General features: G+C 35.9%; 1 protein-coding gene across 4 annotated transcripts in view; it reads left to right on the top strand.

The window, feature by feature from the left end:
• Positions 1 to 25,625, top strand: part of PRIM2 (DNA primase subunit 2) — a 97,492-nt gene extending 71,867 nt beyond the window's left edge. For all 4 annotated transcript variants that reach the window (XM_090136220.1, XM_090136221.1, XM_090136219.1 and 1 more), the window contains 4 exons: positions 4,819 to 4,945; positions 6,553 to 6,635; positions 19,165 to 19,233; positions 25,030 to 25,625. In XM_090136220.1, the coding sequence (XP_089992346.1) occupies positions 4,819 to 4,945; positions 6,553 to 6,635; positions 19,165 to 19,233; positions 25,030 to 25,257 (507 nt within the window). In that variant the 3' untranslated portion in view covers positions 25,258 to 25,625. The remainder of the gene's footprint in view (positions 1 to 4,818; positions 4,946 to 6,552; positions 6,636 to 19,164; positions 19,234 to 25,029) is intronic.
• The last annotated feature ends 899 nt before the right edge of the window (positions 25,626 to 26,524 follow it).

Genomic DNA, 26,524 nt, shown 5'->3' with positions numbered 1-26,524 from the left:
GTAAATCATGGAATACTGGAAGTGTGTGGTTCCCCCCCACAACTGAATGGCATCTCTAGATGCCTATATTTTTTATTAAAGAGTAAACAGAAACTGAGAGCTTTATCAGTAGCATCCCAACAACTCCAAATTGAGCTGGATATTCTGAGATCACAGGCATCTCAAAGGAACTGTTCAAGGTGGTAGGGGAAGGATAGGGCTGTTAGATGGTGCCCTCCTTCCATTCCCTTTTGGTGTTAGGAAGAAGGATCCCAGCAAATCCTCACTGATGGCAGGGAAAGCTTGCCAGGAACCTGCTGACCATGGAGGCAGATTAGAGGAGTACAGTGGAAACAAACTGTTCCTGCTACAAGCTACAGGCACAAGGCTGATTGACAGAGACCACTGAAAAGCACTGATCACATTTGACAGCCCTTTCAACTTCCCTTTTTCCCTTTCCCCTCCCAGCTGTTCTCTTTTACTGCTTTCCTTCCCTCATGAACAAAAAGTGTCCAGGATTACTTTGATCCCAATTAAGCTACATCTGTAGCAAATTTCATATTTCTGATTGAGTTATATGAATTATAATTTAACACCATTACTACTTTGAATTAACCTATCCAAAGATCTCGTATTTATGTAATCAAGGTCTACTGAAAATAAAATTTCTGTAAATACTTATCCAAAACATAGTAATCTGAAAAACTGCCTACTTATGTTCTTTCTGTGGTGTATCTCAGTCCAGACATAGTGTGCATCCTACAGCTATGTCCAGAGGAAAGAAAAGTTCTCAAAAATTTTTTGTCATCAGGAAACAGGTTACAGATCAAGCAATTTACTTGCACTCTTTTAAAATGAAAAAAAAAAAAAAATTAAAAAAATTACATAGGTGCTAACATTTGCACATGCCAGCACTAAATTGACAGACTTTATAGAAAGTAGTGTTCTCAGCTTCTTGGCTTTTGGTTGAATGGTTCATTGCTTAAATCGGACTCATTTCTTGATCCCTTTCTCTCTCATTAAAGCCATTAGTCTTCAGCCCAATGCTGGGAAAAAAGTTACAAATTCCTGGCAGATATTGGAAAGCTCTGAGAGTTGAACAGAGGAAAAACAATTTAGGTAGTTGAGACTATATTGTTAAAAGTTGCAAAAAATCACTGTTCTAAACTACTACTAGCAGCAGGTGATCTAGTGTAGGTAGTTGCTCAATAATATGAGGATGTTCCTTTAGGACTGCTATTATATTGTACCTTCAGCAATAACTTTTGGTGCCAAAGCAGGCTGTGGTGGATGTATATACATAGTTTTTCTGCATTAGTAGAATTGCTTTTTGCCTGATTATTTTTTTCTTGTGTTGATGGAAACTGTCACACAGTAGGAGGTGATGTACTCAATAATGGTACGTCATTACTGTTAAGCCAGTTCATATCAGGCTTCAATGAAAACTCTTAATTTCTCAGAGTGCTGTCACAAAAAAGGTTTCTTTGTTTTTCGTGTTCCAAGTCACTGAGCTTTTATTTTTTATAGTCTTCTGCCATAATAATCCTGTGGTATGTAGTAGTTGGTCTATACTTTAATGGGCATTTTATAGTTTTGAAACATTGTTTTCTGGAATAGTTTAAAAGCAAGTGATTTATGAGCAATTAGAACAACCCTGCGAACAATGACATGCATGATGTGTTCTGCATACAGTCTCTTTTGTTTAAGTAGGTGGGAGAATCATACTACATCTATGTGGAAAGTTGGGATAAAGGGAAGGGACAATTCCCTATGTCTAGATTTCAAACATGTCTAGTTATATCTGCACTTGTATACATATGTGTGTATCCACTGGCAGAAATTGCTTCTGTGGGTGATTTTTCTTTGTGCGTATTGTTGAGCACCAGTATTAGGAAGGATCTTTTCTGGTCATTGAGTTCATCCCCCAGTACAGAGGGCTGTTCTTCAGGATGTGCTTTCTGAAATGGAATTCCTCAATTCATGATTTTTTTCCATCAAGGAGTACTGCACAGCCTGCTGGAAATCAGTGCAGCTAAAAGTCTGTTTCCATGATCAACAATCGGAAACAGAAACAAAAGGTCAGGAGGCAAACCATCTAAATGTGCACACGCTGACTTGTACCACTTCTTTCCTTCCATCTGCTGCTGTGAAGACTCCAAGAAGCAGTTAAAAACTTGAAGCAAGTGCTGAGCTGTGCAAATATTAGTCATTATGAAATACTTTCTCTTACAGATGTAAATTTTGCTAACCTTTGCTATTAGACAAATTCTTTTTCTTTGAGAGAAATGAATAGTTTGCACGTGAAGGCTCTGCAGTGTGGAGTCTGCATTTTGAAAGTGACTGCTGAGGAGGAGCACTGGGGCGTTTATGCTCAATTCCCAAAATACAACATAGAAAATATGGATTGGGTAGTACAGTGCTTGTATGGGACAGCATTAATTCTGCCAAGTAGCCACAAAGATACTGTGTATGTGTTTTCTGAGTTTAAAAAATAATGCTAGAACAATATTTGTTTTAGGCAGATCGTGGTAATTTCAACAGATTGTCATGACCTTATCCTTATAGTATCAATTTCAGAAGAATGGCCACTATTGAAACATGAGCAAGCAAAAAAGCCTCTGCAATTTCTTGCTCCGTTCCTTAGTGCTAGTATTTCTGTTGTATTAAAAAGTAAAGTAGTTATAATTACACTGCTAGAGTAAAATCAGATTTATAAAGTTATTCCTATTTTTTAAGCTTTTAAGGCTTCTCTGTTCTGTGCAGTTTAAGAGATTCTCACCCAAGTGTGTAGATGATAAAAAGTCTTCTGATATCTTAGGATTTTAGGTTCACGTGCAGCAGCTGTTTGTGTTTGCATGTGTGTTAGCTTTCAAAATACTGTTCTATTGTAGTCTTACTAAAGTCTTCCTAAAAGGAAGAATTAAAATAAGTAAGCTTGGCCTAAAGAACATCTGGGTGAAATACAGTGGAACTGATAGGAAATGGCTACAAAAGATCCGAAGAGGTCTGTAAAGAAAGCAGTGTGAAGATACCCAACTTGTACCAAGGCCGTGTTGCGTTACTCTGCAGCTGTTACTACAAAAGTCACATCTCAGCATAAAATCCTTTTGGGTAGTAATAGTTTCTGTGAGCATTAAGACAAGTGATAAGAAAAGCACAGCTCAGGTTTTTAGTATGCAGCACTGTTAGAGGGCTGTATTTATTGTTTTGCAAACTAAGCAATACATCTGAAGCAGTAAGGATTTAGTTTTCCCTTATAAAGAGCTATCTACTTTGACTTGCTTACACATATATCCTTCATTAATCAAATGAAATATGTATTCATCCATTGTTTTATGAAGAAGGAAGAAAGGTTCCAGAGTTTCTGGTTGGAAGAATTTGTGGCTGTATGTTCATGGGCTTCACGCATTGCTTAATGGTTTCACACGGCGGTTACTAATATCACATTTTCACTATTGTAATGCTATCTGTTGCTGTAGTGCACAGAACTATTGATTTTTTGCTGTATTAAGCTTCTCTACAGCTGACAGCTGCAAAGGCTGTATTTATATTTTGCAGCTCCTGCAGCAGCAACTCTCAGCCAACAGCTGCTGCTTGCGTCACTAAGGGAGGACACCTCTTTTACCTGCCCTTCCTGAAGGGAGATCCTTGTACAGTCTTCCTCCTTGTCCTTAGTTAGTGCTGTTGGTAAACCCAGCTCTCCTTTGCAAGCAAACAAATGTGCTATGTTTTTTCCCTCTCTGCTCAATAGGATTTACTAGCTAGGTTATCCCTGTGTGCTACATCCTGTCTTGTCTGCGCTGGAAAACACAATTAACTTGTTTATGACAGCATCTTGATAAAGAAGTTCTTTTTCTACCATCTGACAGATGCAGTGTATGTTTCAATGTTTATGTTCAAAAGTTTATTTAAACATTTTATGTATTTGCTTATTATGTTGTAGGTTTTAAGTTCTATATAATTAAATTTTTCAAATGTTAGATTATGAAAAGCATACTTCTGTTATATTTTGAATTAATTTTAGCAGGTTAAGATGTTCCACAGTCGTCTGAATATTCTGAATTGTTTAGCAGGCAATTAATTTTATGTGTAGAAATGGGGGTAATTTTGAACTAGTGGACGTGACCGGTTGTGTGCTTGAATGGCTACATCTAAAATAACTTGAAATCATTTTAGCTAAGTCCTTATTCACAGGACTTAGCTAAAATGATATAGCAACGTACGTAGTTGCCAAGGTAAATGCTTGTTTATGCCTATATTAGTTTCTCTCTTAATTTTATTGGAGGAGTTAGTGGGAGCTGACACTCTATTGTTAGACAGAAGAGATTTGCTAAAATCTTATAATTTTCAAGCAAAAATACACAATTCTAGACCAAAAACAGTGAATTTCAGAGCTGAAGCAAAATGTAGGAGAACTGTTATGCTTTAGGAGAACAAAAATGTGAACCTCAGTAAAGAAGTCTGTAATTTTGGCTTTTCACTGATAAAGCCATTGATTTGTGGACGTTTATGAAAGGTTTAATATTACAACATCTTCTCCATTAACTAAGATCATACAGTTCACAGTTTTGATCTTTAAATCACCTTAACTTTAATGATTCTTTCATCTGCTTAGAAGATCTTTAATATTAGTTCTCTTCTTTTGTGTGTATGAAACATGCATACAGAAACATACAACTCCTTATAATAAAAAAATCAAAGGTAACAGTAAGCAATTCCATTTCTCTACATTTGAGTAGGTTTGTAAGATTTGCTTTATAATCCAGTGTTTCTCTTGGCAGAGTAGAGAGAATAATGACTTGATACGGTATATGAAAATATATTCTTTTGTTGTTTTAGTTTGACAAAGGATATGCGTACAGCATTCGCCACAACTATGGGAAAGAAGGAAAGAGAACTGACTATACTCCATACAGCTGCATGAAGATTATCATGTCCAATCCACCAAGTCAAGGGGATTATCATGGTGAGTTCCTAAAACCAACAGGTTCAAAAATATTGGAAGCCCCTGGCTAAAGAAGAGAACCAAAGAGATTGCATTTGATTTAAAGTGGAAGTTAGTTAGTTTGACTGCTAACTAAGGTAGCCACTGCTGTTCTCTGTTACTCTTCTTGTGGTCAGTCTTTCTTGGCTGATATCATTCAGCAAGTAAAGTTCACTTTTGTACTCAACTTTGGTTCTTTTTCCTTCCCTCCTCTTCTCCCATTATGTGTAAAAAAAAAAAAAAAAAAAAAAAAAAAAAAAAGACCAAGTATTGATGTATGTATTTACTGGGGGCTGCAGTGTTTAAGTTATCACTGTGGAAGTCATGGCTTACATGTATGTAACCCAGACTACATAGATACTGCAAAGAGAAACTTAATGAGATCTGAGTTGACAATGTTTTTTCAATATTAGAAAGAAATAAATATTTCAGCAATTTGTTTTGCAGTGATGTGTAGTGCTGAACAGAGGTCCAAATAGTGACTATGTAGCATGCATAGTATTTGAGTGTTATCTTTTACACTGAGCTTATTTGCAAAGCCAGTTTTACGAAACTAGTTTCCTTACTCAAACAAAAATTATGTTTTGGTCTTCTTAAAATTCTCACTTCAGATTAAGATCATATTTTCATAAGTATTAGTTTTCTATTGAGAAATTATCTGAAGGATTTTTTCTACAGTGTCTGTCACGTTACTCACCCCTGTAGTCTCTTAAGTTATGTTTTTAATTTCAGGTTTACAGTGGTCTTGCAATAATCTTTCTAGATCACACTTGGTGGCTTCTAGCTTTGTATGTATTGTGTCACACAGTATAGAGTGTGAACACTTATAGAGGCTCTGAGATATGAATTAAATCAAACATGAGTTCCTACATTTGCTGCAGTACTTTAAACCTCCTATTTCTGTGTGATTAAGTGAGAAAAAAGTGCACCAGCCTCACTGTTGTAACTCTAGTGTTAGTTAGCACAGTCATAGAATTGTTAAGGTTGGATAGATCACCAACGCCATTTAGTCCAGCAATCAACCCATCACCACCATGCCTGCTAGACTATTTTTCTCAGTGCAATGTTTACCTTTTTCTAGAAAACTCCTGGGATGGTTCTGAAGGTTGTTTCCTTTAGTTTTCTCCCAAGATTAATTCTGGGACATGAGAAAAGCAATGCTTTTTCAAAGTGCTGGAACTTTTAAAAGTAATATTTTTACAAAGGGCTATGCTTTAAAGACTGGTTGACTCTTATTACTTGTTTCTTCCTGGTTTTTCACAGCAATTAAATGTACCAGTGCTATCACTGTAAGTAAGCTACTAACGAAATCTCCTTTCCTGTCAGCGAGTGACAACTGTGGCCTCTTTATATTAGGTTATTTTATGTAACTCTTGGGCCTCTGGTGCACTGCTGACAATGCAGTGGAGTAATTATTATAAAAAAAAAAAAATTAAAAGAAAAAAAATAATTGCACATATGGACAATTAACTTGTATATTAGTAAGCTGTTGGACAATTAGGAGCAGTTTAGTTGGTCTCTTGAGTGTGTTACTGTGCTCCCTTCTGGGTAAACAACCTTGTTTGTGAGCTTGTGTGTTTTGCTGTCAGGATGCCCATTCCGCCACAGCGATCCTGAGCTACTGAAGCAGAAGCTGCAGTCATACAAGGTTCCTCCCAGTGGAGTAACTCAGGTAAGATATAATTTGTTTGGAACTCTCTTTAATGAGGCATTGTTTTTTAATTTTATTTCATACTGATGTAGGAATACTACACGTAAATTGTCAATATGTGTGTTAAATATCTCTTAGGAAGGATCTAAGCCAGAATCTTGTCTTGTTCCAGTGTTCCCACTGATGTGCTGACTGTTGTCATCACCTTCTGTTGTTTAATATTATGAATTGGTTTATTACTATAATGAATGCAATACAGAATTTTGTTTTACTTCATTTTACTTCATCGTGGTTAAGAAAAAAATCAAATGAATCTGGCAGTATTTTTAGAGAATTTATTTTTTAATTTTGCACCAACTTGTGGAAGGTAGTACTGTGCGTCATAAGTTGGTGTCACTGTTTTCTGTAATAAACTTCTAAACCCCATACATTCTTAATCATGCATAGTGCTAACTTCCCTGAGACAATGAGAACGCATGAGATGCCTACTGAAATTTGACAGAGTTTATCAGATTTTTGAGTGGTAGCAGTAAATTGAAAACCTGTCATTTATAGCGAGAGCAGTACAGAAATTGGAACTTCTTCACACTCATACTGAAGGACGGCGAATCTCATTGATTCTTCTTGCAGGAGTTTAAAGGATCTATACGTGTGTTGTCATCTTCATTGAAGGGAGATATACAGGTTAAAGTTCAGGCGAGACAATTCAGCGAAAAGTCATGTATATGAACTGTTTGAAACTACTTTCAGTCTGAAAGATTTTTTTTTCTTGTTAATGTGGAATATCACCATTGCTGATCAGGCAGCAACAGAGTGCTGAACCAGTTAGAAAAGTTAGAAAAGAAGTGCTAATTTCACTTAATCCCCTTGGAAGAAGTAATTAGGATACAAAATTAAAGAGAATATTTTATATTTTTTAATTGGTGAAGACAATTAACTTTTTGCAAATTTAAGAAATACTAATACTTTTTCCTGGAAATGTCTTATTTCCTTTTTTTTTTTTTTTCAATCCTTCCTGGTCCATAAATAGACATGTAACTGTCTTTCATATATCTGACAGTATCTAGAGATACTTTCTGCATATTTCCTTTTTATATGCATCAAAAAATCGCACTGCTCTCAGATTTTTATCCTGCTAATCATTGGAAAGATTGGTAAGGATTTAATGTATTAGCTGCCTTACTATACATGGGTAGGATTCAGCTGAGGCCATTTCTTCAGTGCGTTTGCACAGTGAGGCAGGATCTGTATATTTAACACAGTTCCTTAGCTCACTTGTGAATTTTCTTATTTATCAATTTTGTTGTCAAATAGGATTGGGACTCAGTACAAATCTTAAATTTTCAGATATTCATCTTCTATATCAGACAGGCTGAGATATTCAGGAGAGAGTGTTTCAAATCTCCTGTGATATTGTACTGATCTTATTACCGTCAATATTCTTACACATCTGCTTGGTCATTCACGGCCAATAACAGTTCATAGTCCTTCAGTCCAGGCTGTGACTTGTCTTCTCCAGTGCTCGTAACAATTGTTGATCTTCCAGTGGTATCAGCAATGTTGTTTTTCTTAAGCTAAGTGAATGGGGTGAGCAGGGGGTGAATGGTTCATCCATCTTTCAGAATCTCTGATGTAGTTGCTTGGCCTCAGAACTGACTTTCATTAAGTGTATGTACCTTCTGAATCTGTTAGATGTTCTCCTAACTTCAGATCAGAGAGAGCCTCCTTTAAAATCTGACAGATTCCTAGTTTGAATGAATGATTCAGAACTTGACCTTTCAGCTATTTCAATAAACAGTGTGTGACCTGTGGGTCATGGCTTCTCACAGCTGCTCCTTATCTTCTACTGAAATTCTTTTGCTGTCTTCAAATATGAAGTTTTGTTTTGTTTCTGTTGCTTTGTGTTCTAGATGGTTGTCACAAAGTGAAAAATTTCTTTCTGTGTTGTTACAACCAGATCAATGTGTGTACTGCAATGCTTTTTCAGTTCTGCCTGCTTTGTCATAGTGAAAAATGCATTTTTCTGAACTGAGGGGATGCTCAAGCGGCCTCGTGATAAGGACAGCCAACTTGAATTTTATATAAATGTTTCAGGACTCTGAGATGTGAAAATTCCACATCCACCTGGTAAAAAAAACAGTTTGCAAAGTAGCTGAAATCACTGATCTGGGAGGATCATGTAGAAAGTCATGACAGCACCTATATAGTTGCTTCAGCCTCAGGCATTACAAGCTGTGGTCCTAGAGCATTCCCCATGCATCTTTTAGTCTCCAGAGTCATCCCCAACTTCCCAGGAAATTAACCCTTTCTGGGTTAGAATCTTCCCCCTATCCCAGAAAAACATGCCCATGTTTCATATTTTCAATGCCAAAAGATGTTCCTTTTTCTTATGTACAGATGTTTTTAGGTTCAACTACTTATAAGTAACCTTTCTGTTGTTTCTAAAAGTGGTTAGCAGTGGCTGAGCAGATTTCTGTGGAGGTCAAGGAATCATTCTCAACTATATTGGTGTGACGAGTTAATTGGATTATCGTAAGCGTTAATATGATCTACAGCTGAGAACTCATTACCCTATGCAGAAGAGAAGGCACTATTTCTAGGTTTTTCTCTGAGGAGTAGAGGACTACAGATTCCTTTGTATGCTGTAAGCATAAGAAATTCTTCTTTTTAAGAATGTGTCTACGTTTATACCCAAGAGACCTCCTCGGTGGATGGTTTCTGCTGTAAAATTCGAGGTTTTTCTGACAATGTGTACATTTGTTATGTAGCTGTTGTTATGGAGACAGATGAGATTTTTCAAAAGGCATCTTCATGATAAGTCTCAAGGTGCATCTCTGTGTGCAAGGGCTTGAGATCTTCAAGCTTGCCACCCAGAGTTCTGTTAATGTGCTTGCCAAGTATTCTTGTTGAAACTGCCATGTGGTCCTGTGGTTTTTGTTGTACTAGATACTCCAAGGCAATCACTCTCCTTGGTAGAGGGGTGAACGAGAGCATGCATCATGCTATGTTGCTCTAATGAACAGTTGTCGATGCTTCTCTTCTACTAAGAAGTTTGTTTTAAGGGATTGAAAGGTCAAGAGTTTGTCGGCTACTGAAATTAATTTCTCATTCCAAAAAATGAGGTTGATTGGAAACTCATCAGGCCTTCCACACGTATCAACATCCTTCATCAGAGCTCTGATACTGTCCTGGCTGGAGGGGCTAGAGAAGCTGTGGTAGCTAAGGCTATGCACAGAGGGTTTCATGTTGGCACAGCTAGTTTGTGCCCAAAATAAAGCTGCTTAACCTTAATCTGTGCAAGTATGAATACAGCTGTTCAAGTTTGAGCTTGATGGAGACTTAACACTGTCTTTGCAGTGCATCATGATTTGCATTTTGTAGTTGGGAGGACTGTTATTCATAGCAGTCTGTTGGACCCTCCAACAGATCCAATCTTGGATCTCCAGTTCATACAGAGTGATCTGGATCAGAACTATTACTTTTTTGGGGTGTTTCATTTCCATTTGATCAAAATGGTTTTAGTATCCATGAAGGATAATCTGATAATGTTGAGGACTTTTTTTTTTCTGATTAGAGTACCAAAGGTTTTTACATTTTGATGTTCTTTTGTGTTTCTCTTCAAAAACATCTGTGCTGTCAGTGCAAGAAAAACCCCTGTGGTTTACTCCTGATTATACTGTGTTCAACAAGATCATATAAACTGAATAGTGGTGGCTTATCTTCAAATAAGTGAGCTCACAGTGCTCTAGACCATCAGATTTGGATTTGTAGTATATCAGCAACAACATCAGTGATTCTTTTTTCTTGTTCTCCTGCAACTTTTATGACTCATCTGAAGAGATCCTTGAATCATGAAAGCTGGGTTACTGTCTTAATTGATCCCAGGTTGATTGGAATGGCTGCAGGTGGGTTTTGTTGTTTCACGAATAATTGCAAGCAGCAACCTGTTGGTTTGGATGCATTTTCCATCCTGTTTAGTTTATACCTTCTGTTTCCTTGGGTTCATTCCAAATCACCTGTGCTCCAACTTGATTTTAGTTCTGGGATTTCAATCTGTTGTTTTAGAGTACTTGTATGTCTTGCCTTCAAGCAAGTGAATTATTACCCTGTCTTGTTTACAAAGCTTATTCCTCAATGCTGTTGTGTGGGCCAAAATATGAGCTACTGTCTAGCTTATGTATAGGTCCTTTCCAACCTTGTGATTCTATAATTCTATGATCATCAATTCCAGAAAAGGAAAAAAAAAAAAATAAGAGATTAGAGAGGTTGGACACCAAGTCAGTGAATGCCACAAGTTGGTAGATCAATTCTAGCAGATGCATATATCTTGTCAGATTAGCACTGCTCTCATTTTCAAACTGGACACTGTGTCTAAAAATGACTAATAAAGAAGCAAATGAACGTTGCTTGAAGAGCAAAATACTCTGCAGTGTGTTCACTATTGCTTTTGAACTGCACCAAGCAGCAGTCTCTCTTCTTTCACTGCACTCTATCTCTCATAATCCCCCTTAGATCAAGTTTTTAAAGGATATTGTGTATTTAGAAGGAAGGCTTCTAAATTTAATAAATATTGCTGGGCTTTGTAAAGATATGTGTCTGAGTTCTTACTCACGGAGGTTACTTTCTCAGTGCTGTCCTCAGCCTTATGTTTCTAGGGCTGTTCTTCATACCCTTTACATAAGAAGTACTCCTTTTTTTTCCTTTAAGATTCACAGGACCAGGAAGTTGCTGAAGTTTTTCCATGCAAATAAAGCATTAGGCCGTTCTGTGGAGGGAACAAATGTTGTAATCACAGTATTTTTCCAAGTGGCTTCTGTGCATGGAAGAGGTGTTAAACAAGAAAGCTGGTCTTTGGGACTGTGATACAGAGTAAAGAGTGCCAGGCTTCCCATGAGTCAATAGTGTGAGTGCTGCTTCCAGTGCACTCATTTTGTAGTACAGGTAGTATTGAAAAAAGAGATGAAAACATTTGAATATGTGAATCTCCTCAATGTAAAGTATCAAGATCCAGCTTGCTATCTCAGTCTGGATTTTCTGAGGCTGTGCCTTGTCTGAGATTGTCTCCCCTAAAACGGTCTTTCTGAACTAATACAGAAAGTGATTTCCAGGTCATACCTAGTTATTATATACCCTGAAGCAGAAAGAATTAATCCTGATGTTTATTTCAAGAGCTGAATTATTTGACTTGTATTTAGTTCACATTTTCCTTAGGTTAAGCTGTTTCTTTATTTGTGAAATTAGATTTTTTTGTTTGCTTAAAAATTGCTTCTTGGAAAAGTAATATGGTTAGCTGAGCATCTAATGTGTGATTGCATAGTATTTGAATTTATATTATTTTGAATCACATTTCATTTCTGTATTTGGTATAATGCTCATCAGGTAAAATAACATCTGAGAATGGCTGATCAGTTTGAAGAATATGAAGATGAAAGCATATATCAGATAAATGTATCTGTTGTGCTGTGCTAAATGTACTATAATGTGTTGTTTACATAACTCAAATAGAAGAATAGATATTGGCTTTGAATTAGAATTACTTTTAAAAAAATCTATTCTTGAAGAAATTGCCTGAGTCCTTTTCCCAGTTCACTGCTTTCACAATAGCAAATGGTACAAACACTTACAGTTCTACAGTCAGGAGAAATAGAATATCCACATTTATTTTTGCTTTTGTTCCAACTACTTCCACTTAAAAATAAGAAAAAAATCATGTAAATGAACAGAAGACAGGTAACTTCAGAATAGTATTTCTTTCTAAAAGCATTGTTCTCTTAATTAAAAAAAAAAAAGCTGTTTTCCAGATTTTGATCAAATTTAAAAATTCCAAATAAGTCATTGAAATGAGGCTATTGTTTTCTGTCAAGTTGGGTGTTTTAGTGGACTGGAGAGTCTTTACAGATAGAGAAATTAATTAGCCAAGCCATGCCTGGGCAAACCATACTCACTCTTCTGATGATTCATATTAGAGAAGCTTTAGCTGTAAAAATGTTTTCTCTGCAGCTGAAGAATTTTGCCCTATCCTCAGTTAGTGTTAGTAGTGCTTTTTTAAGTTATGAGGATACCATTTCAATGATAGTTATTAATAGTTTTTATACTACTATTTATTGTGGAAATATATAAAACAGGAAGAAAACTACAACAACAGCTGAAATTCTTGATACAGACAAATGTTGTGGGAGACTGATTTTTATTATTACAGTTTTACTGTAATATTATTCAGTATTAACGTTTCTTAATTCTAGCAATTGCTAGTCTTCTATGACTTGTGGCTATATTAAATATGTAATTGTTAGTGATACCATGTAGAACTTCATATTTGCCAGTTTTTGAAAACAGTTTAATATTTTTAAGATTTTACTCAGAACAAAGACACTGAGTGTTTCGGTGTTTTGTGGTGGGGTTATTCTCTAGTAAAGTAAGTGGTTAAAACTCAAGTCCTAAAACAGGATAGCGCTACATGTTGGCTGTCAAGAAAATCTTAAAAAGCATTAGATCTTCAATCTAGAAATTGTACATGGTTCAGATCTCTCAAGTGGAAGGTTAAAACCACTTGCTTTCCAAAATTGATTGCATTGTTATCGTCTTTACATCAAAACTTGCAAATGCTTTAAAATGATTAAAGGTTTCAAGGTGGATAGTATGTGTCTTCAAAGTAAGCTTATGTCAAGGAATCTTTGTAGTGAAAATAAATTCTTTTGGTACTCTGGTGTGAATGTGAGTGCTGACTGTTCCCACCCATAGATGGGAATCATTTATTGACTGGAGATAGCATTCAGCCATGATTTTGAAAGTAACAGTTGTGTGCTGGGAGTGTGTCTTCCCCGTTTTATGTGAGATTGCACTTCCTCTCATATACTTGATAGACCTGGTATTTTGACGTTGCTCTTTGCTTGTGGTTACTCAGAATAGCTAATCTGTTCAATATTAAAAGTAATACAGAATATTTTTAGAGTATGTGTGGATTTTATTTTGTGTAGAACGTGATTTAAAGTGCTTAACATAGATGTTTTGCTAAGATAGAAACTAGTGAAGGTTGGACTGGAAAATATATATATTTTAAATTTGAATTTGGTATTCTAACTGCCAGAAGGATGGAATAGAAACTGTTTGTTACTGAGAGTGCCTGTTCTTGAATCATAGAATGGCTGAGGTGAACAGAGACCTCTGTGGCTCAATTTGGTCCAATCCCTGCTCAAGCAGGGACACCCAGAACGGGGTGCCCAAGACTGTTAGAGAAGAATTAATTTAAGCAAATTCAATGTAAAGTATTTACAGTCATTAGTCAAATGTTAGACTTCAGTTCAGTGAGGTTTTTTCATCCTTGCTTGTTCAGTTTTCATTCCTTTCCTTTTACTGACCTTTAGACTACGTGGTTAAATAGGTGAAAAAAAAAATATCCAGCTGTAAGTGAACCTGGGGAAAGTGAGGAGGGAGGGTTCACTTTCAGCCTGTCATTAGAACTGAACTGGGAGGAATGGGGGGTGGATAGAATTACCATCTGTGTATTCAGTAGCTTCAGTTTTTGTTATTCGGAAGTGCTCATAAAATTTTTATTCAGAAGAAAACAAAGGAAAGAAGAATGACATAGAGAAAGTCAAAAGCATAAACACAAAGATCAGAAAGCAGGAAAACAACCAATGTGAAGCAAACATGTTTCAGCTCCTTATTCTTGAAACTGTTCCGTAAACTTAGAATGTATACTAATTGCTTCAATTTTGTAAGGTTTTTTTTTTTAGTTTTACGTATTTCAGAAACCTGATAGCAGTGTAGCCTTTGAGCATTTCCTTGCTATGCAGGAATGTGGGTTATCTACCATATCTAAAACTAGGCAGTACATTTTTTTATAAAATAAGCGGCCACAGACTGATACAGCATCTGCCAGAGAAAAATGAAAATGTGTCACTTAAAAATAGCCCCCAAAATTGTGATTGTTAAATTTATATTACTGAAGTGGTATTTTAAAACTTGGTAAAATCGTAGAAATGAAATTCTAAAGTGCGTGTAGAGTTAATGCACCTAATGTTCACACCAGTAACTTCCACCAGCAGAGTGTAAAACTTTGGAAAATAACTCTGAAGAAAGCAAAGAAATGCATAGCTTTAGAGCTGTTTCCTTTTAAGATGATTAACTCAGCCTGAATTCATGTCTGATTTTGCTAAATAAGTTGCCCAGAGGTTGCTGCAGCAAATATAGTTGTGTATTGAGAAATGCTTTTCGTTCAGTTGTCATTTATTCTTAAGTGTTTAATGAGTTCCTAACTGTCATAGGTAAAATAAAAACTTAAATTTGGAAAACCTCACATTTCTTTTACATTAAAAATGGAAAAGGGGAAAAAGCAAGTAATTTTAAAGAGTAATTAATAAAGTAATTCCACAGAATCACAGAATGGGCCTGGTTGGAAGGGATCTCAAGGATCATGAATCTCCAACCCTTTTGCCGCAGGTTCCACCCAGATCTTGACTGCCTCGTATTTTTACCTTTGTAAATACAATTTGGAATACAATTAATTTTTGTTATTTGTTGTTGGGACGCAAGTTGCAAGAGAGAAATTGATCTGTTATGCTACCCTGAATATTACCGAGCGTGATGCTGAGTGCCGTGAGATGAAGTGCTCTCAGCTCCAGAAGGACAACTGAAGGGGAGTGTAGGAGAAACACAAGCTCTGGTAAAGATGCAGCAATGGTTTTCTAGCTGGTAGCGAATCAGAGAGGGAAAACGTGTGGAAAACTGTGCAATATGTATTCATTATACAAGTAGAACCTTCAAAAATTGCTAGTAATCAGTTTAGAATATAAAGAAAATGCAAAATAAAAAAAAAAAAATGGGCAGACTGGGGAGGGAATATATTGTTATTAGTCAGGAAGTGAAATGCAGTATGGATTCCTGGGGCAGGACTGAAGCTAAGGTGGCCAGTAATCATATCAGCAGCCGTATCTTTAGCCACTTTTGGAATACAACGAAGGGTAGAAAGGAGTTGTACTTAACTGAATCTACAACAGAATTTGGTTTTGAAAATCTGAGGTAGTTTAGCAGCTGTCAAATAAAACAAACTAACTTGGAGTAAATGAAAATAACTATGGATAATTGCAGAGCTCAAACTATCCAGCTAGGCAGCATCTCAGCTGAAAAAGATGAAGATCTATAAAGCAGGTGGCTGCATGCAGCTGCCAAACATCATCTTAACCTCATTAGTAGTCAGTAAAGCAACATCAGAAAAGCAAGTTGCAGATGGCAGCAAAGGAAAGGCGTGTAAGAAGTAACAAAAAGAGTCCTTTAGTGTCTACCCTTCCTTGCAAAGTAAAGCAATTTAGTGTAAATGTCTGAGTATACGAGGAGGCAAAAGATTGTTGTGGGTAATTAAGGTAGTTTTGAGAGGAGAACTCTTTCTGGATAACACTAGTGAAAAGCAGCTGCAAGTTTGCTTTCATTATAAGCACAAATGAGTAGGAATGGTGATTTTTATTATGAATTATAATTCTGTTTTGTTGAAATAGAATACTGTTCCTCTCTCACAGAAGACTTTCCTAGTTGGGCTCCACTGTTGTCTTTTCTGTTTTTTTTTTTCTCACAGCAACTTGCTCCTGTTAAAGCCCGTTAATCTGCTAAACCTGTTCTTCCTAGGATATATTTATGGTAATCCTCATTCCTCAGCTCCATCATATACAGAAAAGTGAGTCTTTTCCCATGTGAGGTGACCAATTTAAAGTTACTTATATGCTAATTATCAGGTTTATGGCTTGTCTGCCTTCTGGATGCCTGTCAGTATGGATAGGAACTGAATTTTAACTGCTGTTCCCTAAATAAGTTACAAAAGTTTGTCTGGCTTTTTTGTCCAACCACAGTTTTTAATCACCGTGTAGGAATTGTATAGTGTTGTCATCTCTATCTGACAAATTTGGCTGAAATTAACTCAGCAGCCGAAGTTGGAGAGATGATTTGGTGGAGAGGGGAAAGGAGTTATGGATAAGTATGTTAGAACAGTGCGTGGTTAATGATGCGATCATATAACATTATTTGGGGAAATTGGATGAAAGTATCTGGTCTGTACTGTCTGTGTGATGACACAGCAGTCACCTCAGGGAGGTTGGAGTATTCTTGAGGAAGTTGGATCTGCAAAGAAATTGGAAGGATTGAGCAGCTACGAAATAATAAAGCTTTTCTTTATAAATTTGAGTTCCTCAAGGAGAGCTCTGATAACATTATGTATATGTGAACAGTATTGATTGAATGGAGTACTCTTCTTCACTTAAAAGATGGGTCAAGATTTTCTCATAGATGGGTCAAGGGCTTAAGTGGGCACGATACCAGAATAGTTTGTTCTGAATAATCTCTCCTACAAGACTGGAAGTTATAAGTGTCCCTTTATTCTGTCATCATCCATGCTTTGTCAGTGATACCTGTCACTTGAAGTTGCCGGAGAGGACAGCAGTGATCTTACATCCTGTGAGTCACTGTGAGTTAGTAAATCAAACATTGGCTTTGGTGGATCTTGTCATTTCTGCTTTTAAGGATAGTTGGATACTGGCATAATTGATACAAAAAGTAGCTCTGGTGTTGCGGTCTCAAATGGAAAAGTAGAACAACCTGCAGCATGACTAACTTTTTAACTGAACAGCTCTTCCTAAAAGTTTTCTAGAAGAAAACTTTGCAAGAGAATTTTGATGCTTTTAAACTTTTGGATTTTATACACAGAAGTTGTTAAGGCTTTAGAAAGGTTTTGTTTGCTCACTTGATTCTGAGTCTTAGAATACATTTCCAGCTGAGGATTAGAACTATTTATATTGAAGTGTAATCTTGGTTAAATTAATAAATCTGAGAAAACCTGAAGTGTTCATGAACTAGATTGAATTAATTGACTCTTCCAGCTGGAAAGATTGATTTAGAAAAATCTGAATGCAATAAAATAAAACATTCAACCCGCCAATGGGCACATAGGTCTCTGATCAGTATTCCGAATTAGGAGAAAAACATAATGGCTTTTTGGAATAATGAAAGCTGGTATAATGTTTCTGACCTATTCAAATATGTGTTGCATCTATCTGTAATATATATAAGTAAACAATACAATGTTGTTAGTGTTTAATACAATGTAGTTAGCATTTATTTGAAAGTTGAGATAGCTCTTTTGCACAATACAGATATTTTTTGTAAGGAATAGAAAGAGAAAAATGTAAGGCAAAGCACAGTCGAAGCATTTAGAACAGGTTTCTTCAACCATTTCCTTAATGTAACGCTATTCTTTTTTTCAGTCATTTTCAAAGGAGAGAGAGAAAAAAATCGAAGTGTGCATGTTTCTGTGCATACATATGCATGTATGTCAGAGAGCTGAATTTCAGACTTTGTTGCCCAGTTGGCTTGATCTTGAACTCTTACAGAAGATTTAACAGGAATTGGCAAGAAGCATAGAAGCATAATCAGTTAGAGTATAACAGAGAAAGTATGTGGTTAAGTACTTTCTTGGCAGTGTGTTGCCATTTTTTTATCCATTCAGCAAATGTAATTTATTTATACATCTGTCAATAAATATGAGGTGGCATCCAGTAATGAGGACAGAAGGGATTTAAGCTGGAGTACGTTGCTATGTTTGACACAAAGGTCAAACCTGGAAAAGGGACTTGAAATTAACATTTCTTGAAAACTACTTTTCCATCCACTGAGGTTATCTCTTAATTCCAGCAGTCTTCTCATTTTGATAAGCAGGGAGAGCATATATTTTGATAATATGAAGGAGGGAGGAGGTGATGAAACTTTAACACACAAAAAAAAGGAAAAAAAAAAAGTCAGCTGACATTGTGTTCTGCTGATAAGAATGGGACTTTGTACAGCACAGAAGAGATTACAGGCAGTAGAATTGGGACGCAAATTGTGTTTACAAAAGATGGCATGATTTTCCTAATAGGTGTTCAAAGCAGGCTATTCACTCACGTATTCTGCTGAGCTTGGCCAGAAATAGCTTCATTTTAAAAGGACAAATATGATTGAAGGTTAGAAGCATTTCCCTCTCAGAGATACTTGTCTGAAGGGTTTGCATTAAATTTTCTTGATGATGGGAGCACTGTACTATTTTATTCTGCATCTGTATGAACTGGTAATATGGAAAATAAAGATACAAATAGTGTACTTGATTGTTTTGTGTTTTGAACACTTGAATTACTAGATTTACATCTGCTATTATGGAAGAGATGTCACAATATAATTTAGCAATAGTTGTCACAATTTTACTAACAAAATATAAATTCAACTTATTCTTGAAATGAAGGTACTGAAACTAAGTTTTAGGCACCACGTGCATCTTCCTGTGGTTTTATCTTGGTTTTTAATATGACATGGTTATTTTAAAAGAACTATAGCATGTCTAAATTCTTTCAGTTATTAGTAGAATACACAAGTCAAAGATGAAACGTGCTGCAAAGTTACTTGAAGTATTACACGCATCTGTTGGGAAAGGTGATATTTGCCTTGTTGTAGTAAATATCAACAAAATGCAAAGTTCTGTGTTGCATGTGTGTGCTACTTCTGGATCCTTTACATTTTTTCTTCCTCTGTGTAGATCCTGGAATTGGTGAAGGGCATGCATTACCAGCTGGCCTGTCAGAAGTACTTTGAATTGACACATGATGTAAGTAGCTAGTAGTAATTTTTGTTAAACTGTAACCATTGACTTTGTTTTGAAGAAGACCTTGGAAATTGTGTATGAAATCCTTAGGCTATTTGCAATTTTTCTGTCCAGCGCTAGCTATCTTGCATTTTTAGTTTTCATTTTAATGATTTCTTTTGTAATTCCCTTCATTTATATACGATGTGTACATCATCAATGAACATTGCAAGATAGAGTAAAAATCTATGCTTTCTTCCTAAAATAGTCAATACTATTAATTTGTTTAAATGTTTTCATTTAGATATACACACTCAAATGTTAAATATATTTCAAACCATTTAACTTTTTCAATATCCTGTTTTTAAACAAGTTGTTGTTTTTAACCCGTCATGCAAGTTTAGTATTATAAGATACACCTTAAGCAGAATAGATGTAACAAATGTAACCGAAACTCTAATCTTCCAGCACTTAAGAGAGTTGATGTTAATTTTCACTTGATATTTTTCTCATGTCATTTGTCATGTGTGATTAATTTTTAAATCAAGATAAGCAGACCTTTCCCTTGCTTAATTGTAAGCTTCTATACACTATTAAATTAAGATCCTCCACAAAGGAGGCATAAGATAGCAGAAGGCACTGGCACATCTCCTGTGTGATTTCTTGATTCAGCAAAAATAATTTTCTCATTGGTTCAAGATTCCTCACTGTCAAGAAAGAAGTAGGAGCACAGCCCTTCCTTTAATTTTCTTGTCTCCACAACTGAAAAAATTGAAACATCCCTTTCCGAACATCAGAACACGAAATGATCTTGTTAAAGATCTTGATGAGGATTAGATGACTTTTGCCATTGACTTTTTTGTTCTCATTGGTTTTCACGTTTGATTTGTGGAACTGTTTGTCTCCTCAAATTCCCAGCAATCATAAGGCTTGCATGTACAGCAAAAGTATGCTCTGAAGCCATATTCAGTATTGCCTGTGATGATACTTTTCTAAGTTCAGAGTCAGTCACAAGCTATGTCTACTTAACTGTTTTTGCATTTCTTCCCATTATCATTTATCAAGTTTCTGTTGCATTTTCTCAGATTGTTACAGCTTCTCATGATTGTTACAGTTTCTGTTGTGTAATGCTTGACGCTAAGTCTGTCTTAATAAATCCAACTGGATTAGAATGAGAATATTTACAACTGTTGAGAGTAGAGTCCTTGCACCTCAGTGTTTCAGGTTCAAGGCATACCTAAAAGATGCTTCTCTTCAGATTCATTGTAAACTGGGCTTTACTAATTTAATTGCTATACTTCACCTTGACCTTTGTGTCACCATCTCACAACACAGAACAAAAGCAGCTATCGTTTGTGTGGTCCAGTGTATTCTCTTCAAGAAGGAACTAATGTGTTAAGAAATGCACCTCTGTGCAATTTAAGCCTTTGACTAACTGTGTGAAAGGTACACACTAAGCACTACATAGAATGCATGAATAGCTTTTCATGTTCTGTAAGGTTAGGGTGTACTGCTTTTTGAGAAAGTTCTTTTCTAAATAATAGTACTGTAGTTTGATCAAGAAAAGCTCTTCTACATGTGTGATGAAAATAAGGTATCTTGACTTGATAGGTATGACTGAACAGCCTGTGCAGAAGCATGATAGAATAAATATCATAAAAGTATGATTGGATGGCTAGATATTTTCAAAATTATAATATTTTAATAAGAATCAAGAATTTTTTATTGTATATGAAACCAGAGTAAGTATTCAAACGCTACTAACATCTGTATTTATGGTCTAATTTGAGTTATAAGGCACATCTGAAAAGCATCATAACTGCTTGAAGTTCTAGTATTTGCACTTGAATTCTCAATGAGCTATTTCATGTTTATTATCCCTCTTAGATTGGTTAGATTTGTACTGATGCGAGGATACAAGGCAACTTAAGTGAAGAGAAATGAGACACCTTACAAATGTAGGGAGTATAACCTGAACTCCAAGCAAATACAGTAGTGAGGAATGTCTTTCAAGGTTACAATAGCATTGAGGTTTTATTCTAATTTAGTTGATAAAGTTGGATCTCAATTCAAAATAGAGAAAAATGTTATCAGACAAACAGTTCAGCAATCTGAGCTACATAACATGCAGTCAAGTAAAATAGATTGATATCAGCTGTAAGCTGCTAATAAGTCAAATTAATATTCCTGTGACAGATTGTCTGTAAAAAGAATTCGTGCTTTGAAATTTGCTTGTAAATAAATCACCATTTGCTGTTTTAAGCCCCTAGCTGTTAAGAAAAGAAAACCTAACTGGCCATTGACTGTGTTAAGTTGTATTCCAAAGGAACTAATAATGACATTTGCATGAGTATTGCTGTACTAGCAATTGCTGTAAATAAGCAGGTGATTATTTATGTTAATATTAATCTCTCAAAATTTTATTCCAGACCATTAATGTTTTACAATCATTGTGTATTTTTAAGAAGTAAATGAAATCTAACACACTTAGCAAGCTTTCTGATGCCAAGGAATCACCTGGAGTTATTTTAAAAAATATATACATATAAAAATTTTTTCTTAGTCTGTGCTTAAATCTCAAGAATATTCAACTTGATTTGGTTGATGTCATTTACTCTAGCACATAATTGTTCCACATGGTTTTTCTGTAATACCAGCTATAATTTTAAAAGTTCTTGATTAAAATGCAAAGAAACTGCAAGCAAAGAAATTGCTGTAAAATTGTTGTTTCAGTTTCTTTTAGAACATTTGTTATAGCAGGAACTATAAAATTAGAGTTGGTCTGAAGGTCAGTGTGTGCACCATGTGTTGAATCCAAGAATAGTCTTCTGATAGTATCAGCTGCTAGGTGGAATAAGGAGTTCTGTCTGAAGTGACAGATTTCTTCACTTGAATCAATACATGCTACAAGCTTAAATTTCTGACTGCCCAGAAAATACATTTTTCTTTGGGCATAGTGGATTCTAGATGGATTTACAGGTGTGAATGGATAAAACTGTTAGAGAAATCTAGTTTATCTGTTTCTGGCAGTAAGCTTCTGATAACTTTTCTGTAAGCTGAGGATGGTTTTCAACTTGGTGCTATTTCTGATGTTTCTTTTTTTGAATATTACCTAAAAACATTGTAAGACTTACGTGAGTGGTCTAAGATAGAAAAATTTCTGTGATTGTTTTTTAATGCTTCACCTCTATTTTTGTGTTGAACACTTGTTGTGTATTTCCAGTCAGAGCAGAATATTTTTGTTCAGGGAAATATTCACTGAAAGTTACTGAAAATTACACAGGGATTATTGATTTATCACTATCAGAAATGCTGGAGATAATTATGTACAAAACTTCCCATTTATTTCTTCCAACTCTCAAAAGAGGTGACTGAATGGGTAGAATTCTTTTAATAAAAATGATGTTGCCTAAACTTAATCCACTACAGCTTTATTTTAGTAACATTCAAGTTTGAAAAAGAGAGTACGTGGACTCATCCTACAGTTTAAACTAACAGTGTTTAAATAGCTTTTAGCCAAAATTCATTGGTCACCTTTGGAAACGTGGCTGGAGATTTCACTTATATGGTGAGCATGTTCTAACTTACTGGGGAGAGAGTGGTTTAAAACAAAAGTAGAATTACAAAATGGATCGTATTGGTCTGAAGAAAAATGAGATTTTAAGGAAAAAAAAAAGAACCAATTAAGAGCTTTAAATAAATAAAGATCAGCTTTTTACTGTATTACTTATTTTTAAGCCTTTTGATGTGAAGAAGTAATTTGGTACTTCCCACACAATGGAAATTAGAACATGGATGAAAGCTGGCTGGATGAAATTCACTCAGATAAGACTGAAATTAAATTTACTCATGGTTTTGGATTTATTTTTTGCTAATGTGTCTTTTATTTTGAATTCCTAATTAGCATGGTGGGCCAGCCACTTATTTTTAAGATTTTTTTCAATCAAGGTCACTTGCTACAGTCACTAATATCTTTTTTCATGCCTGAATTAGATTTTGTTGTATGTGTAGCTGTTTTCTGATGGAGCTAAGGTAGGTTGCAGCAATACATTTAATCAGGATCTCATTTTGGACACACATTGATTCTCTGCTTGATGATTTTTCACAAGTGGCTGAAATTTAGGCTCATGGCTTTGCATATTAAATCAGCCACTGTGTATATCCTCATGAGGGAGGTGTGGGTGTGTGCAGAGTTGCTTGTTAAGTTGGAATTGACTCCACTTTTCTGAGTAAAGAGGAAGATTGTGGAAGCAGAAAATTACCAGTCTGTGTCTCTTAGTGTTTGCTGGCTTATCGTATCCCACATTTGGGAATCTTGACAATATTCTTGAGCCTTTTTTGTAAAAATACTGTGGTGTTCACTGGTAGGTTACTCAGCACTGCCACACCACTCAGACGGATGGGGGAAAATGTATGATGGAAAGCAGCTCATGGGCAGAGATAAGGGCAGGGAGATCACTCACCAATTACTGTCATGGGAAAAATGGACTCACTGTAGGGAGACTAATGTAATTCATTGCTTATTGATAATAGACTAGAACACTGAGAAGCATCTTCCACTCATTCTCCCTCCCCTACCTCCTTCCCCAAGCAGTGAAGGGGAGTGCGGACTGCTGTCAGTCCGTAACACTTTGTCTTGCTTCTCCACAATCACTCTTTGCCCTTGTTCCATGCAGGCTCCCTCCCATGGGATGCTGCCCTTCCCCAACTGATCCCATGTGGGCTTCCCCCAGGCTACAGCTCTCCCAGCACTCCCCCAACACAGCTCTGAAGCTCTCCTTTCCCACTGTGGGCTGTTCTCTTTGGCTGTAGCTCTGGCCTGGGCTGCTTCTGGGAGATATCCGTGGTCTGAGACCTTCAGGCCTCATCCACTACTGTATGGCAGACTACAAGAACCACTCCTATCTATGAAAGCAGTATTTTCTCAGTGTTCTTAATATTCACATGAACTGACAGGCAGATTAAAAAGTACACCTCCCCTGAATGCGAGGTGGAAGTGTTGATACAAAGGTTACATCAGAGATTGTGGTGGATATGTTAGAGGAGCTCACTACTAAAACTGAAAGCTGTGTTGAAGTACTTCATGAGCATTAATTGAATTTGCATTACTCAAATAATTATGGATCTGAAAGAATGTTGGCTAAGTAGAAAAGAGCAATACAAATACAGTGCTCTCTATGCTAATATTCTGTTCTTTTTCACTGAAAAGGCATCTAGCTGTTTTGTGCTATTGATTTTGCAGATAGTGGATGCTGATGTTTAGCACTGGAGCTTAACCTACTGGGCTTGCTTAGCTTGTTGTTCTGTAAACAGTGTATTTATTACTATTGGGGGGAAAAAAAGGAAAAGAGATGAAGCTCCTGGTTTCTGTTCAGTGCTTCACATTGATACTTTAAGTTCTGGGTTCTTTTTGTGCTGTTGTAAAAACCTTTACTTATTTTCTCTATTTCCATTTGTACTTTAGACTTAGCATGGTTCATTTCTTGTGTAAAATGATGCTGCTTTTAGGTATTGATTCAGTTGTCCTAAATCTTCGAATGTATGCTATTTTACCTATATTGCTTTTTTGTTTGTTTTTAATACAGGAAAGACAATTAAAAATATTGCTTGATGATTATGCCAAAGCAATAATTTTATTCCTAATGTGAGGGAAGAAATTGTGTGATTCAAGAAAAAGTCAAGGTTATATTTATTGGGCTAATATTGGCAAACCACTGCATTCAACAGAATTTGAAATTATTAAATTAATAATTATTCTTGAATATGAATTGAAATGATTTTTAAAAATAAAAATAGTAACTTTTCCTTTCATTTTTGTAGGTTGATGACATTGGATTTTCTTTGAATCATCCTAATCAGTATTTTGCAGAAAGTCAAAGGATATTAAGTGGTGGTAGAGAAGTGAAGAAGGAACCGAGTCATTTGGGAAACTCTCAACAAAAAAATAATAGTCAGGAAAGCATGAATTCAAATTCTACTCCCACCACTTCAAATATGACTACTGATGCAGAGCTGGAGGGACTGGAGGCATACTTCACTGAAGACTAAGCAACTATGGTAGCTTTTTTCTCTTTCTACTCTAACTAAATTCATCCTTTTACTAAGGAACATGCACTTCACTACCTAGAAGTCACAAGCATTTAGCAATTAGAGTTGGCTGATGGAAAAGAAAGAAGGATACTGAAGCTGTAATCACATGCAGCGCTTATTGTTGTTGCTGTAGGATGCTATTGCATAGGGCATCTTGAAGGATGGGAAATGGAAATTCCTTCCCGTTTCTTAGGTGACTTTTGCCTGACTTGCCTTTTTTGATTTTTGTTTAAGATGTATAATTATTTTATCCTATTTTGTGGTCATTTTTGTATATTATTAATAAATAAATTGCAAGATAAAAAATTGCAGTGTTTTATTTTTACCTGTCTTTATATGGTAATTAAGTGGGACTTCTTCCTTATGATCTTAACTGCCTTCTGAAGGAGTGAACATGTTTTCTACATGAGGAGCTGAAGGAAATCGGCTTCCTAATTTGTGTACCTCAGCATTGAATTTCAAGAGCCTGTTAATGGTACTTGAGGTAGAACCTAGCTAGGGTGTGCATGTAACCTGTGTAGTTGTATTATGCTAGAGGTTTTATTCTTTGCAACAGCTGACTGATTCAAACTATTAATGGTGTAGTTGGAATTTTTCTTTTATTACTATGAAGATTTTGGACAAACCTTCAGTCTTTGCTTCTTGTATGTTATGTGTTCGCTTAAACGTGTGTAACTTGCACATACCTAGTGCAACGCTGGGTGTTAGAAGAAAATGTATCTTTTGTTGTTAGAAGAGGATTGGCTAGTAAGGTTCATTGTTCCTTAAATTATTCCTATTTTAATTAATGACTGCTCTGTGTAAACTACCAGAATCTTACTCCTTGAATACTGTATATTCAAAGGAGTTGTAGAAATCCATCCTGAAAAAAGCTGCACTCCAGATACTGAAGATTGAAGCAGCAAGGAGTTACAGACAGTGATGCTGGTGAAGCACCAGACTTATGCGTAGGACTGTTGGACTCCATTGATGGTGAAGGATTCTATGGAATCCATAGATGATGGGAAGATTTTCACCTGAAGGTTTTGAAGTGCGTTTGTAAGTGGTGACAGTGCTCTAATTTTGAATTTATTCTGCCCTAACTCTCCTAAATGATGACATTGTCACTTTAATCACATTGCAATTAAAATTCTTAGCACTTTCTTTACCTTTACCCTGAAATCTGTTATGTTGGGAATGGGGGCTCCCTGTTTATATATCTTCATTGATTGTTACATTAGTAGAA

The sequence above is a fragment of the Phasianus colchicus genome, chromosome 2 (assembly GCF_987193195.1).
Source record: "Phasianus colchicus chromosome 2, bPhaCol1.hap1.1, whole genome shotgun sequence".
Classification (NCBI taxonomy): domain Eukaryota; kingdom Metazoa; phylum Chordata; class Aves; order Galliformes; family Phasianidae; genus Phasianus; species Phasianus colchicus.
Note: the sequence above shows the minus strand (reverse complement) of the source record. Positions and strands in the feature narration are given on the sequence as shown.